At 40.2% G+C, this 14,463-nt stretch overlaps 1 protein-coding gene across 8 annotated transcripts in view; it reads left to right on the top strand.

Annotated features, from left to right (window-relative positions):
• The window catches only part of LOC109433834 (sodium/glucose cotransporter 1), an 86,891-nt gene that overhangs the window by 48,839 nt on the left and 23,589 nt on the right, over positions 1–14,463 (top strand). For 7 of the 8 annotated variants that reach the window (XM_074321432.1, XM_074321431.1, XM_074321429.1 and 4 more), the window contains 4 exons: positions 1,192–1,412; positions 7,911–8,046; positions 10,340–10,447; positions 11,912–12,062. In XM_074321432.1, coding sequence (XP_074177533.1) covers positions 1,192–1,412; positions 7,911–8,046; positions 10,340–10,447; positions 11,912–12,062 — 616 coding nt within the window. The remainder of the gene's footprint in view (positions 1–1,191; positions 1,413–7,910; positions 8,047–10,339; positions 10,448–11,911; positions 12,063–14,463) is intronic. The other variant, XM_074321430.1, reaches the window with a different exon arrangement.

Here is a 14,463-nt window from a genome sequence, read left to right as displayed (position 1 = left end):
AATAAAAGTATTTTTCAGTTAAGTAGGTGGAATTAGGGTGTTCTAGTGCCTTTTAGAAAATATTTTTCTTTAATGTTAAGATTTTACACCACTTACGATACTGAGGGAGAAATGTCACAGGCTCTGAAGAAAATTTAAAATACGAAACTTCATAAATGTTTTGCTAGCACTGCAGGAAAGTCAAGATTCTTTTGGGACAGCCAAGTGGTTCAATTGGTTAGAGCGCAAGCTCTTAACAACAGTGTTGCCGGTTCGATTCCCACATGGGCCAGTGAGCAGCACCCTCCACAACTAGATTGAAGACAACGAGCTGTCCACCATCCAGTGGGGCTGCCGGATGTCTCAGTTGGTTAGAGTGTGAGCTCTTAACAGCAAGGTTGCTGGTTCAATTCCCTCACAGGATGGTGGGCTGCACCCCCTGCAACTAAGATTGAAAACGGTGACTGGACTTGGAGCTGAACTGCGCCCTCCACAACTAGGATGACTTGGAGAGGATAGGTCCTGGGAAAACACACTGTTCCCCAATATTCCCCAATTTAAAAAAATTAAGAAAAAAGGTTCTTTCAATAACTTGTGATAGTACTTTAGTTCAAAACTAGTATAAGCAAATAAATACTTTCTTGACTCACATAACTAAAAGTTCCGGGGGCACGTTACCTTTAGGCATAGCTAAATCCAGGGTTCTGCATGGACCTGGTAGACAAAAGTGTTTCAAACTGCCATACTAGCTGAGAACCACAAAAGAAAGAAGCAGGCTTTTTTGGTTCCTTAAGCAAAATAATTAATCCTGGAACAAATTCTGATTAGCTGAGCTTGGACCTCAAGTCCATTCTATCAGTCATTGCCCAATGGACAGGCCTGGGTCACATACCCAACTGGAATGGTAGACAGTTTGACAAGGCCCACCTAAGCGACATAGGTTGGAATGCAGCTTGAAAGAGGGGTTCTGCTGCCAGAAGCAGGAGCAGTTGTTGCTGTGTACACAGCCACCAATGTCCACTATACTCTTCTTTCTCTTGGAAATAATTGGTGTGTTTTCTTAGGCACATACAGTCTTGACTATTGTCAGTCCAGTGCACTTTTTATATTAGATTCAGTTAATCAAATTGTGTCTTACTTTGTAATCTTGGTTCTTTAGACATGTGTTATTGTACACTTGAAGGTACTGATAAATGTTACTGTGTTTTTAAGCCTTTACGGAAGTGGGAGGATACCGGGAGCTACTGAATAATTACTTAAACGCTAAGCCAAGCATAATCCGTGAAGGAAACTGGACTGCCAAGCCAGAATGCTACCTCCCTCGCCTGGATTCTTTCCATATCTTCCGAAATCCCATCACTGCAGATCTCCCTTGGCCTGGAATCGTCTTTGGTGTCTCCATCGTCTCTTTGTATTACTGGTGCTCCAATCAGGTAATTAGACACTTTGCAGCCGAAGTGACTGTATTGGGGGCTGGTGGTCCCAGATGCATTCCAGGCTCCACTACAGTCTCTGCAACTGCAGGCAGCTGTGCGCCTGTCTGCATTCGGTGGTCGTTTCCCTTCCAATCTTTATTTATTGCCCAAATAACTTTATGTGAAATTCTGTTTAAAAGGAATTTCTCCCACAGTCCCATCTATAACACATGAACTGTTTTCTTTTTTTTTTCTTCCCTGTCATTATCTAAAAAGCACATTTTGGGGGTGGCCGGTTAGCTCAGTTGGTTAGAGCACGGTGCTCTTTGCAGCAAGGTTGCCAGTTTGAGTTCCACATGGGCCACTGTGAGTTGCACCCTCCACAACTAGATTGAAACAACTACTTGACTTGGAGCTGATGGGTCCTGGAAAAACACACTTAAATAAATAAAAGTTTAAAAACTAAATAAATAGAAACAAAAAGCACAATATTTTTGGATGTGAAAAATAAGTCAGCTCTCCTCGATTGAGTCAATATATTAAATGCAACCAATCAGTATTTCAGTTGGATTTTTTTAAAGGCTCAAACTTATTCTAAAAATTATATGGCTCTCCCTCAATTGTAGATCATTAAATAAATTGTGAAATATTCACATAGTGAAAAGGCAGTATAGAAATAAAAAGGAAGTATGGCTACGTACAATAACATGGATAAATCTTCAAAGCGTGATGCCAATGAAAGCTAGATTATGAAGGCTAGATACTATATAGTCACATTTGTGTAAAGTTTAACACAACCAATGCTAAGTTGTGTTGTTTAGGTATACAAATCAAGTGGCAAAAAACTTATAAAGAAAAGCAAGGAAGAAATAAGATAGTCATGAAAGTGGTCATTTCTGGAACAAGGAAAGGGGTTAAAGTTAAGAAAAGAATTACACATAGCAGCATTACTCAGTCACCAAAAGGGGAAAAACAACACAAATATCCACTAACTAATAAATGGATAAACAAAATGTATATTCATGCATTGGAATATTATTCGGCCGTAAAAAGGAATGAAGTACTGATACATGCTACAAGTTGGGTGACTCTTCAAAACATTATGCTAAGTGAAAGAAGCCAGACATAAAAGGTCACCTATTATATATGACCCAATATCTGGAATAGGCAAATCCATAGAAACAGAAATCTGATTAGTGCTTGCTTGGGGGTGAGGGGGGGAGGGATGCAGTGGCTGCTGAATGGATATGGGTATTCTGGGGCAATGAAAACGTATAGAGAAAGGTGGTAGTTGCCCAATGTTGAGATGCAGCAAATGCTCCTGAACTGTTCACTTTAAATGGTTAATTCCATGTTTTGTGAATTTCAGCTGATTTTTTTTTTTTTTTTTTAAGTCACAGAGAGGCTTCTGAGGTACCTGCAGTGTTTCATCTCTTGATTTGGATGGTGGTTATACCATATGCTCTGTCCTGTGATACAGTGTACTTTCGTGTGTTACATTACAATAAAAAAACAATTAAACATTTTGTGGAACAAGAAAATATCACAGATAGCTAACTCAAGTTTGAAAATGAAGAACCAAGGGGGAGAACTTGCCTGACAAGATACTTAAACGTCTATCAAATAGCAGTAATAAAACAATTTGAAATTTTCAAGAATAGATTATATATAAAATAAAGAGCTCAGAGACAGACTCATGTACTCATAGTAATTTATATTCAAGGGTGCTCCATTAATCAATGGGGGAGATGCATACTCTTTGATGTTTTTAGGAAAACCAGCTTACTATTCGAAGTCACAAAACTTCATCCCTACCTAACATTTATACAAGGTGGACTTCAGATGGATTAAAGATTTAGACGTGAAGTGTAAAAGTATACAATTAAGGGACGTTAATGTTAGAGAACGTTTTTGAGACAGAGGGGAGAATAAATCATATCGGTTTGTTCACATTCATATAAGGACTTTTTAACAACACCATGGACAAAGTTGGCAGATGACAGATTAGGAAAGAGTATTAGAAAAGTTTGTAACGAACGAAAGACAATGGCAAATCCACAAGAACAAGGAGCTCCAGTAGAAATGTGGGCAAATGATAATGACACGCAATTTATAGCAAAGGAAATTCAAATGAGTGTAAATGTTAACAAACGTAACATCCAGAGATATTGCAAAGTGCAATTTAAAGTCACAAGGAGACTGGCAAAAATTAGAATGCTTGATAATGCCAAGTGTTGGGGAGATATGGCTGTTGAGGAACCCTGTGCACTTCTGGTGCTGTCGGTTCTGGAAGGTAATCTGACAGTATTTAATAAAATTACGTATATTGTACTCTATGACCTAGCAGTGATGTTCCTGGGAATATACCTAAAAAATCTTCATGCGAGTTCACCAGGGACAATATGTAAGACACTGATCACAGTGTTGATTATGCCAGTTGCTATAAAGCGGATAGATGAAATGGGGGCAGGGTAATACTGTGGAATACTACGCAGCAGTGAGAAGCAGTGCACTAGATGTACACCTAGCAATGCTGATGGATCTTCAGAATATACCGAATGGAGGGACAAGAAACAAGATGAGATCTAGAGCACAATACGTGGATGTTCTCTGTAACGTAACTAGAAATTTGTATTCTTTCCCTTCTATTTATTATGTGTGTGTTTTTTGTTGTTGTTTTGTTGTTGTTTTTCCACAAAACTTTTATTGATGAAATTCAGAGTATAATAGTAATAATTGAATACAGTTTTTTTTGTTTTGTTTTTTGGTTTTTGGTTTTTGTTTTTGTAATACAATTCTAATAACAAGAAGAATGGAATGCTTTTGGGGGGAATAACATCAAAGTTAGTGTTCCCTTTCTATTGCAAATGTTCATGTTTATAAACCATTCATTGATTTATAAAATTTCCCTGTACATCGATTAACCTATTTTTAGTTAAAATGTGTTGAAAATAACTTCTCCCATTTTGTGCCTTCTTTTTTCCATTTTTGAATGTCTTACGAGGCAAAAATTTAAGTCAAATGTATAGCTCTTCTTCTTTTTGTGTCTTTTTTTATTATTATTATGTGTTTTAATTATGCTATTTTGCCTAGAAGATAAGAAAAATCTTTCGGTATTTTCCTTTTCAATTTCTTCTGTAACCATAACTTTGGAAGTTGCCACTGGACTTCCACTTCTGACAATAGGTCAACTAGATTTCCTAAACTACCTCCTAGTACAAAGCTCCTAGGAATGCCGAGTAAAATATAACAAACATTTTTTTTTTAGATTCATAGAGGAGCTCTTAAGAAAGGAAAATCTCCAGAGGCTGAAAACAAAGAAAGAACTGAAATCAAAAGAGCTAAGCTGACACTGACACTGACGATGCCCTGACAGCATTTACCAAGCTTGGTTTTGAAAGCCTTAGGTTTAAGTGGCCAGGTGAGAACAGGAGTTCATGCATGGTAAAGAGAGAAACCTCCATGTAGAACTTGGATTCTTGAAAGGTTATAACCTCAGTGAAAGGGTAAACTAGGAAAAAATTTGCCCACCAGCAAGGAGAAACAACAGCAAAAAAAAAAAAAAAAAAACTTCAACCAGGGTTCCAGTATGTATGGGTTTTTAATTTTCCTTGTATGATCAAGAAAACCCCATGGGAAGAAATGAACATAAACTCATCCAAAAAGTATTACATACCGACTTGGCAGGAGTATCAGCAAATTCTCTCTGGAGGGATGCACCCTAACCAAGGTTTTGTAGGATTCCCATAAATAAATGCCTGCTCAGTATGAGCCCCCAATCCAAAATTAGAAAACATGGAAGAATCAAACCATCTTGAGCAGGACACAGAGTTAGTACCCTCAAACTTCAGAAAATTGAAGTATTAGATAACGAAATATAAAATAAGTATTTAAAGGAATGAATGGGACTGAAAGCATTAACACAATTCTATCAAAAAAGATCAATCAGATTTGAAAACTGAAACTTCTAGAAGTGAAAAAATATACTTACTGAAATGTAAAACTCAGTAAAGGTTAAAATATCAGATTAAACAAATCTAAAGGGAAAAAAATACAGTAATCTGGAAGAGAAAACTGAAGAAATTACCCAGAAAGCACAAAAATGGAAAGTGTGAAAGAGAAACAAAGTGACATGGAAGATAGAATGATGGTTAAAATACATCTCATTGGAGTTCCGGAAGAAAAGAAAAGCGATATTTGAAGAGAAAATGCTGAGAATCTTTACAATTGTTGAAAGAAACAGCAGGAATCATCAGATTCAGGAATCACAGTGAATCTCAAAAGAAATAATGCAAAAATCTACATAATGTCACATCATAATGAAATTTCAGAATATGGAAGACAAGGAGATTTTGAAAGCCTCCTGAGAGTAAAGATTGCCTGTACTTATAAAAGAAGACAATTATACTGACAACAGACTTCTCATAGCAACAATGTAACCCAAAGGTAGAGGAGTAAAATTCTCAAAGTGCTAAGGAAAATGTCAAAACCAAGGGCAAAACAAAAACATTATTTTTCTTAAAGACTGAAAGATGTACCTATAGAAAAAAGAACTGCTAAAGAGCAAGAAGGAGTTGTTAGCAAGGATGTTGACAGGCACATGAGAAAATCTAAAGCATTGGCTTTGGGGGTTCTTTTTTCAAAATTTTTTTGATTACAGCTGGCATACAATATTATATTAGTTTCAGGTGTACAACATAGTAATTATACATTTATATAACTTACCCGATAAATCTAGTGCCCATCTGATACCATATAAGTGTGATCAAAAGATACGGTGAATGTTTAAATTTAAAAAATGTATTACAGTAAAAGACACATTGTCATTAGTCCCCCTCGCTTTGAACACACTTATCCCATCATTCTGGCCAATTTCTGAAGCGGTTGTGGAAGTCCTCTTTCATGAGTGCTTTTACTTCATCCTCCATCATGACAATGCTCCGCGTCACACATCGCTTCTGCAATTTCTGTCAAATAAAAACATTACGGTGTGTCCTCATCCACCTTATTCACTGGATCTGGCACCGTGCGACTTCTAGCTCTTCCCCAAAGTAAAAATGACCATGAAAGGTAAACGTTTTGAATTGAATCAAGACATCAAGGAGCCACGACAGCGCAACCAAAGACACTCACAAAAGAGGACTTCCAGAACTGCTTCAGAAAGTGGCAAGAACAATGGGATAAGTTTGTTTAAAGAGGGTGGGGGTATTCTGAGAGGGATTAATGGCAATGTGTCTTTTACCGTAATAAATTTTTAAATTAACGTTCACCGTATTTTGTGATCACACCTTGTACATAGTTATTACAATATTATTGACTGTACTCCTTAAGCATTGGCTTTTTTGATTTGAATGAATTAGCATTGGCTGATTATTATTAATATCACAAGTAAAAGAGGACAGAACTGAAATATTGGACTGCAGTTTGGAGTTAAATCTGGCTTTAAATTGTACAGAAGGGTGGTCTATTGGTTTTCTTTAGACTTGAAGTTGTATCCATGTTAAAAACATTTTTACATAAATTTTATTGGGGAACAGTGTGTTTCTCCAGGGCCCATCAGCTCCAAGTCATTGGACTTCAATCTAGTTGTGGAGGGCGCAGCTCAGCTCCAAGTCCAGCTGCTGTTTTCAGTCTTTAGTTGCGGGGTACACTTGAACTGGCAACCTTGTTGTTGAGAGTTCACGCTCTAACCAAGTGAGCCATCTGGCTGCCCCATGTTAAAAATTTTTAGGGTAATTATTAAAAGTATAAAAGTAGAATATCCTAACTAGTAAAGAAAATGATTTAAGAAGAAATTTTAATTACCATCAAACTGTGAGCATTTTTTCACATTATTTAAATGTTCTTCAAAAATATAATTTTAGTGCATACTTAATACTATGTTGTTTTGATGCACTGGACCGTGACTTTATGTTCTTTCTTAAGTGCTTCTCCACCTGCCAGCTGTACCATTCTGTTCAGCCTGAGTGCACACTACCTCTTACAGCAGGAGCCCCATGAAATGGGTTGTGAAACATCTTCCAGGACATTTTTGCATTTTAAAGGTCTATACTAATTCATCTCAATTTAGATGAATGAAATTGGTTCCAGTTGTGTGCACACATTTGTTGCCAGGGACCCACCTTTGCTTTGATTGATGTCACAGGGCTCTCTTCCTTCTGCCCGGCAGAGATGTTCTCTATAGCCTTGAAGAGGGACAGCATGTACGCACTGTGCTGCCGTGCTGGATGTGCCGTGATAGCAGTGAGACCAAGGTCGTGTGTTCCATCCCTGTCCCCTCCAGCAGCTGTGCATTGAGCAAAACATGCTCACTGGTCACACACATCTCCTCTGGCCTTGGATGCCCCAGAGATGTGTGTGCCCCCGGATGATTGGGGTGAGCAGCTTAGCAGAAACCCACCAGAGGACACATCTGGTGGCTGCAGCAGGTCACAGTTGTCCTATCTCTGCCAAGACGGCTCAGGCTTCATGCACTCAGGTGAGCCATTCCCTCACCCACCTGTATTTCCTTGGCAGATCTTTGTCCAGAGGTGCCTGGCGGGGAAGAATCTGTCTCACGTGAAAGGCGGCTGTGTCCTTTGTGGGTACCTGAAGCTGCTGCCCATGTTCGTCATAGTGATGCCCGGAATGATCAGCCGCATCCTGTACCCGGGTAAATTCTTGATTCTGATGTGTTCACCCCACGCAGTGGGGTTCTCAGGTTGCCCACCGCGTACCGGTGTTGAGGTACCCGAGATTGCTGCCATCGGTCTGGATTAGAGTTACAGCTGAACAGACGCCTGGCAGAGATCTTGGAGGTAGATAGCAAGAGAGAAATTCCAGAGAGAGAAGTTTGGGCAGGGAAGAGCCGACTGGTGCTCCCTGCGACCAGGCCTGGTCTCTGTCACAGCGTGGAGGCACTGTCCCCAGGAAGGCTGAGATCTTCAGGTGGGGCTTGTCGGAGGGGGAGTTCAGTAGAACCCCAAAGTAGGTCTGACTCTGAGGCCCACATTCTTTCCATTAAATGCTATAAGAACACCCCTTTATCCCTTAATGAGCTATCATAATTCTGTGGATGTATCTCATCCCCATTTCAGCCTAGTTTTATTAGCTGTACTGTCTCTCGGGGTACCAGTTTGTTTATTCATTCAACCTTTACGGAGCACATACTCTGATAGGTATAGCCACTGCGCCAATCTGGCAACTTCCATGAGAGTCTTCTGCTGCAGTGCTGTGCAGGCCAAACAGAGTGTAAACACTTCTTACTGCTCAGTAACATGCACAGAAGACATCACGAACCCTAATTTATCCTTCAGTCGGCCCCTGAGACATGCCTCTTTTCTTAATCCTAGTTCCTTTCCGGTTTTAACAGAAAGGAGTGATGTTTCAACATTCCTACCTTTGGTCTTTGGTTGTCAGGCAGCGCTCTTTTGGGCCTCATGGGTGGTGCCTCCTCAATGAATAGAAAATAGGCCCCTGTGCTTTCCAGGACGCCAGAGTCCCCTGGGCTTCACAGCCCTGCCTCCCCACCCACACTCCACACCATGGACTGCCCCATTCACTGAGGAAGAAGATTGGGCAGAATTGCATGTATTATGGCTTCTAAAAGCCGCTAAGGGAAGGGGAGGGAGAGCGGGGAATAGCTCCTCCCTCTAGCTGGAATGGGCCTCAGGAACCCAAATTCCCTCCAGCCTCTGACTAAGAGGTGAATAGAGTTCATGGAATGCACTGGGAAGAGCCCTTGGAGTGGAGAAGGGCCCGGAACCACTCATCCCTAGTCCTCATAGATCCATTTACCCGTGCCAAATATCTAAAGCCAAAAAGCCATTTATCATGAAAGCTTGGCACCTGCCCATGTTCCTGGAAGAATATGATTTCCTAGTAACCTAAGTGCTTCTGGCCCTAGATTCTGGGTCTCTCCCCTGGCCAGAGCTGGGGACCAGACACTGCGAAGGTGTGATTCTCCAAATCTGGCTTTCTGTGTAAGCCTCTTTTGTTTGAAAATGATGTGCATTCTTGTCTCCTATTTCTTCTGAGCTGATGTCATCCTCAGGCCATCTGGTGGCGAGATTGTCACCAGCAGCACCAGGCCTCCGTGCCACCAGCTCAACAGTCCCCACAGGGTGTTTCCTTTCCCAGTAGTTCCCACAGAAATCTCAGATGAGTCCTAGTGAACTCACTTGAGTAATAGGGCCAGTCATTGTGACCAAAGAGAAGGAATATCCAGAATGGCCAAGTCTGGCTCTTGGGCCCCTCCCAAGCCATGCCTGTCACCCAGTGCAGAGGGAAAGGAGAGTGGGCAGATGAAAACAGACGTTCACTGTAGCCACCCCCTTGAGTTATTATATTCTTTCTCTGGATGTTTGGCGACCACTTCTTAAGCTTAGATAACTGTCCCCATTAAAATAATTTGTTTCACACATAAACCTAGGCAATATCCTGCCTCCTTCTAGTCTATGGTGATTTATTGTTTTGTGTTTGTTTTTGTTTTGTTTTCATATGGTAACTTTATATCCTTTATTTAAGCTCTTGAAGGGCATATCACATTCACTTTCTTTACTTTGTGTGAAATTTCTTCCCAAATACTCTAAAACAACACCCCTATCAGGGCTAAGGGAATAAGATTATGAGTTGCACACACATTAGTAGGCGGATGAAGAACCCGTTTGCTTTCTTAACATGTAGCTGGGATCATTGAAAGGCTTGCTGAGGTCAGGGGACTTCTTTGGGTCAAGCCATGAATTGGTAGAAGCATTAATTCGTTTGACTCCTTGGTGCCTAACTCCTAGCTTACGCTTCCACCACAAGCTCCTGAAGAGGGTGTGTGATCATGAATTAGAGGGTCACCCGTAGACCAAGAATCTAACAAGTTAAGAATCTACAACTCCTATTTGTTTCCCTTTCCCTGAGCTAGATTTTGGAGCTGTAATGTCAACATGTTGGTATGACTATATCTCTCTTTGCAGAAAAAGTGGCATGTGTTGTACCTTCTGAATGTGAAAAGCACTGTGGCATCAGAGCTGGTTGCAGCCCCATGGCCTACCCAGTGCTGGTGGTAGAGCTGCTGCCCAGTGGTAAGAAATGGGCCCTGCCATCGAAGGCTATAGAAACCCCATGATTTGTGTCCCCATTGGAGCCTGTGCCATCAGGCTGTAAGTGAGGGCTCATCTACCAGTCAGCCCATCCTTCTGGGTAGAAATGGAGGCTGTGGAGTGGAAGACATTAGTTGAGTAGAAGGCAGCTTGCTTGCCTTGAGGGAAGGAGCTGGGCCTCCTCTCTCTTCGTTCCTCACACATTCACACTCATAGGGCACATGCTGGCAGGGGCACAACTTGTGCTCGCGACTTGTGTTGTTCACTTCCCCGGCTTAGCTCATGCCTTTGCTCCTTCGTTCTGCACATGGGCACCACACTGTACTAGACATTATTCTAAGCCATGAGCACAGGGGTGAGAGAAACCTAGTCCTGCTCTCAAAGAGCTCACATCCAATGGGGTGGGCGAGGAGATGGGCAGTTTGCCAAGAGTGAAATAGCTTTAACTGCGAGATGACAGTGAGCTTATGCATTCATCTCACCTGCTTCCCGAAATCCCATGGAAATGGCCAAACGGATAGTACAACTAACAAAAGTAATTTCACATTAGCTCTGGAAATCAGTAGGCTGGAAAAGTTGAGACTTTTCTGTACAATACTATATAGGTGGAATCTGACAGGGGATTGCTAACCATCCCACAGTTCAGGAAGGAAGTTGTCTGGATTTTCCAGCTGAGCCTGTCTTAGAGCACCCAGGGCGGCGAAGGAGAGTGGGCTTAGGACCCCTGAAGGAAGGCAAAGCCACGGACACTAGTCTTTGCCTGGCCCAAGGAGCCCGCTGAATACAGTGGGGACTTGCTGCAGTGGACCTTCAGTTCAGGCCCTGGTTACCTTACCCGGCAGCACATAGAAATCTCCCGACAGAGCAAAGTCCTTGCCACATGGTGGCCTTTCAGGTAATAATAGTAGATTGGCATGTTTATAGCTAACATTTGCTGAGTGCTTGCTCTGTATTGGGAATTGTGTTAACCTATCTTCTTAATTTGTCTTCATCCTAATAACAGCCTTACGTGGTAAGTACTTGTATTCCCAGTTTACAGATGAGGACACTGAGGAACGAGGAACAGTCTCACTTGCCTGTTGTCTGAAACTTCTCTGAGCCTCTGGCTTCTCATCTGTAAATGGGGAGAGGGAAGTGGTGCCCATCTCACAGGGTGGGAGGGAGGGGCCGTGCAGGCTGATGCCTGCAGGGCTGTTCTGGCACAGAGTAACACTCAGAAGACCTTAGCTCCCATTATTGTGTAAAGACACGGCAGGAAACTAGTAAACCTCATCACAAAGTCAGGACAAATGTAGTGCATGCATCTATCTTAGATGGAATTACACTCCAAATACACTTTGGATGTTTTGTAGGAGAAAATTAAGTGTATAGAAAAGTTCCTTAGGAGACCTAAGGCATCTCCTGGCATGAACAGAGGAGGTCCAGGAAATGTCCCTTCTCTTCCAGGTATACAAGGTTTGATGCTGTCTGCACTACTGGCCTCTCTCATGTCCTCCCTGACTTCTGTTTTCAACAGTGCCAGTGCCCTGTTCACAATGGACATCTATACCCAGATGCGGCCTATGGCCACTGAAAAGGAACTCATGGTGACAGGAAGGTGAAGGATTCCTCTAATTGCATTAGTTACTGCTGTCAAATGAAACGACCACAATGGTATTACATGAAAAATTTAGGCTAGAATTCTATACATAGAATCATCCTGTTTACAGTATGGATGTATTATTTTTGCTGCCATTTTGCAGTGAAGATGTATTGCTTGTATAATCACAAAGAAAACTTTCCATTTGGGAAAAAAATTAAGTAATCACGGTGATAAAAATGAGTATAGTTTACTGTACCTCCAAAATAGTCCTTGTGAGGAAATGTACATACAGTATCTCATTCAGTCCTCATGATATCCTTTAAAGGTAAGTTTTACTGATCTTATTCTCTTTGGGAAAATGGGGGGAAAGTGGCTGAGGGAAGAGAATTGATCTACCTGAGGTCGCACAGTAAGCAGGAGAATTTGTCCATCTCAGGGCCATGCTGTCAACCATGATGCCACAATCCCATGCTAAGCCTGGAGGGGGGGATACATACACATGTAAAACGTGGTTCCTGTCTGTGTTCCATAGGGTTTCACACTGGCTGCCCTTGCGCCACATCCAGCCTGCACACATGTAACATGGCCTACCTTGTGTCCATATGCTTCTTTTGTCTTGCTTCAAGGTGCATGTTGCCCATCTATTCTATTTGTCTAGCCCTTCTTTTGAGTTTGTCTTTACATTTTGATTAGTATTCCATAGTTTAAAATCACTGTTCTGAGCAATTTTAAGAAACAGGTACCACTTTTATTTACAGTGTTATAGAACATAGAAAAAAATGAAGACTTAAATTCGTTTTACGAAGCTCAAGATATTGATGCCAAAACGTAACAAATATAGCACAGAAAAAAAATTAAAACTAAAGAGTAATCTCACTTTTAAATACTAATGCAAAAGTTGTAAATAAAATATTAGCCACAAATTCAACAATATATTAAAAGAATGTTAAAAGAATGATATCTCTTTACCAACTGTGATTTTCCCCCCCAGAAATATAGGATGGTTTAATGTTAGAAAATGTAGTAATATAACTCAACATATTAACAGATCAAAAACGAAAAATCGTATGTCTCTCTTTACAGATGATGAAAAGGTATTTGGTAAAATGGGTACCTTTCAACATGACAAAACATATAGTACATATCATCTAAAAGCTTACATCATACTTAACGAAGAAACTAGAAAGGAACAAGGCAAGAATGTCCACCCTTACAACTATATTTATACTAATATATAAATATACAACATATAAGTAAAATATATTTACTAAAAGTAGACCCACAGGTGAAGATAGCAGAAAAGGATTTTAAAATAACCGTGATTAATATGTACAAGAAAATAGAGGGAAAATGTACAAAAATAGATGAAAATATTGAGAATTTCACCAGACAATTAGAATTTCTAAAAGAATTGAAAAAATTTTTAGAATTGAAAAATAAATATCTGAAATTAAGAACTCAGTGGATGGGTTAACAACTGAGTGGGTATAACAGAAGACACAATTAGTGGATTAGAAATGGAACATTGACAATATCCAAAGGAAAAAAGGAAAGATACACACAGAGTACAATTAGAATCACAGAAAGAGAGGAGCAAATTGGGTAGAATCAATTTTGGAAAGATAATGGCCAAGAATTTCCCAAAACTGATGGACAATTATTCACAGATTTGAGAAATTCAACAAATTGCAAGCAGGATAAATACAAAGGAAGCCTACTGAAAAATGAAGATAAAGAGAAAATCTTTAGATTAGCCAGAGGAAAATAAATCACATTATCTTCAAAAGAGACTGACAGCAGAATTTTCAACAGAAACTATAAAAGCCAGAAGATAATGATGTGACATCTTCAAGTGCTAAAAAACAAAACAAAACAAAACAAAAACTACCAACCTAGAATTCATTAACCATCAAAAATATTCTCCACAAAAAAGGTGAAATAAATATATTTTTAAATAAATGCAAGTTGAAAGAATTTATTACATTAGACTTCAACTATAAGAGATACCAAAGGAAGTTCCTCAGACTGAAGGAAAACAACCTATATAGAGGATGTGAACTTCAGAAAAGAATGAAGAGTACCAGAAAGGGTAAATATGTGGGAAATATAAATGAATATTGACTGTTGAAAATATCAATAAGAAAAAAATGTTTATGGGCTAGATAACATTGAAAGCAAAATATGTGACAATAATAGCAGAGAGTATGCGAAGAAACTAAATGGAACTTACTATCTGATTATAGAATTATTTGGGATGTAATAAAAGTAAAACTTCTGGCTGGTCCAGTGGCTGAGGCAATTGGAGCTCTGTGCTCCTAACACCGAAGGCTGCCAGTTCGATTCCCACATGGGCCAGTGGGCTCTCAACCACAAGGTTGCTGGTTCGACTCCTCAACTCCCACAAAGGATGGTGGGC

This window comes from Rhinolophus sinicus, linkage group LG16 (genome assembly GCF_036562045.2).
Source record: "Rhinolophus sinicus isolate RSC01 linkage group LG16, ASM3656204v1, whole genome shotgun sequence".
NCBI lineage: Eukaryota > Metazoa > Chordata > Mammalia > Chiroptera > Rhinolophidae > Rhinolophus > Rhinolophus sinicus.
This window is presented reverse-complemented; position numbering and strand designations above follow the sequence as displayed.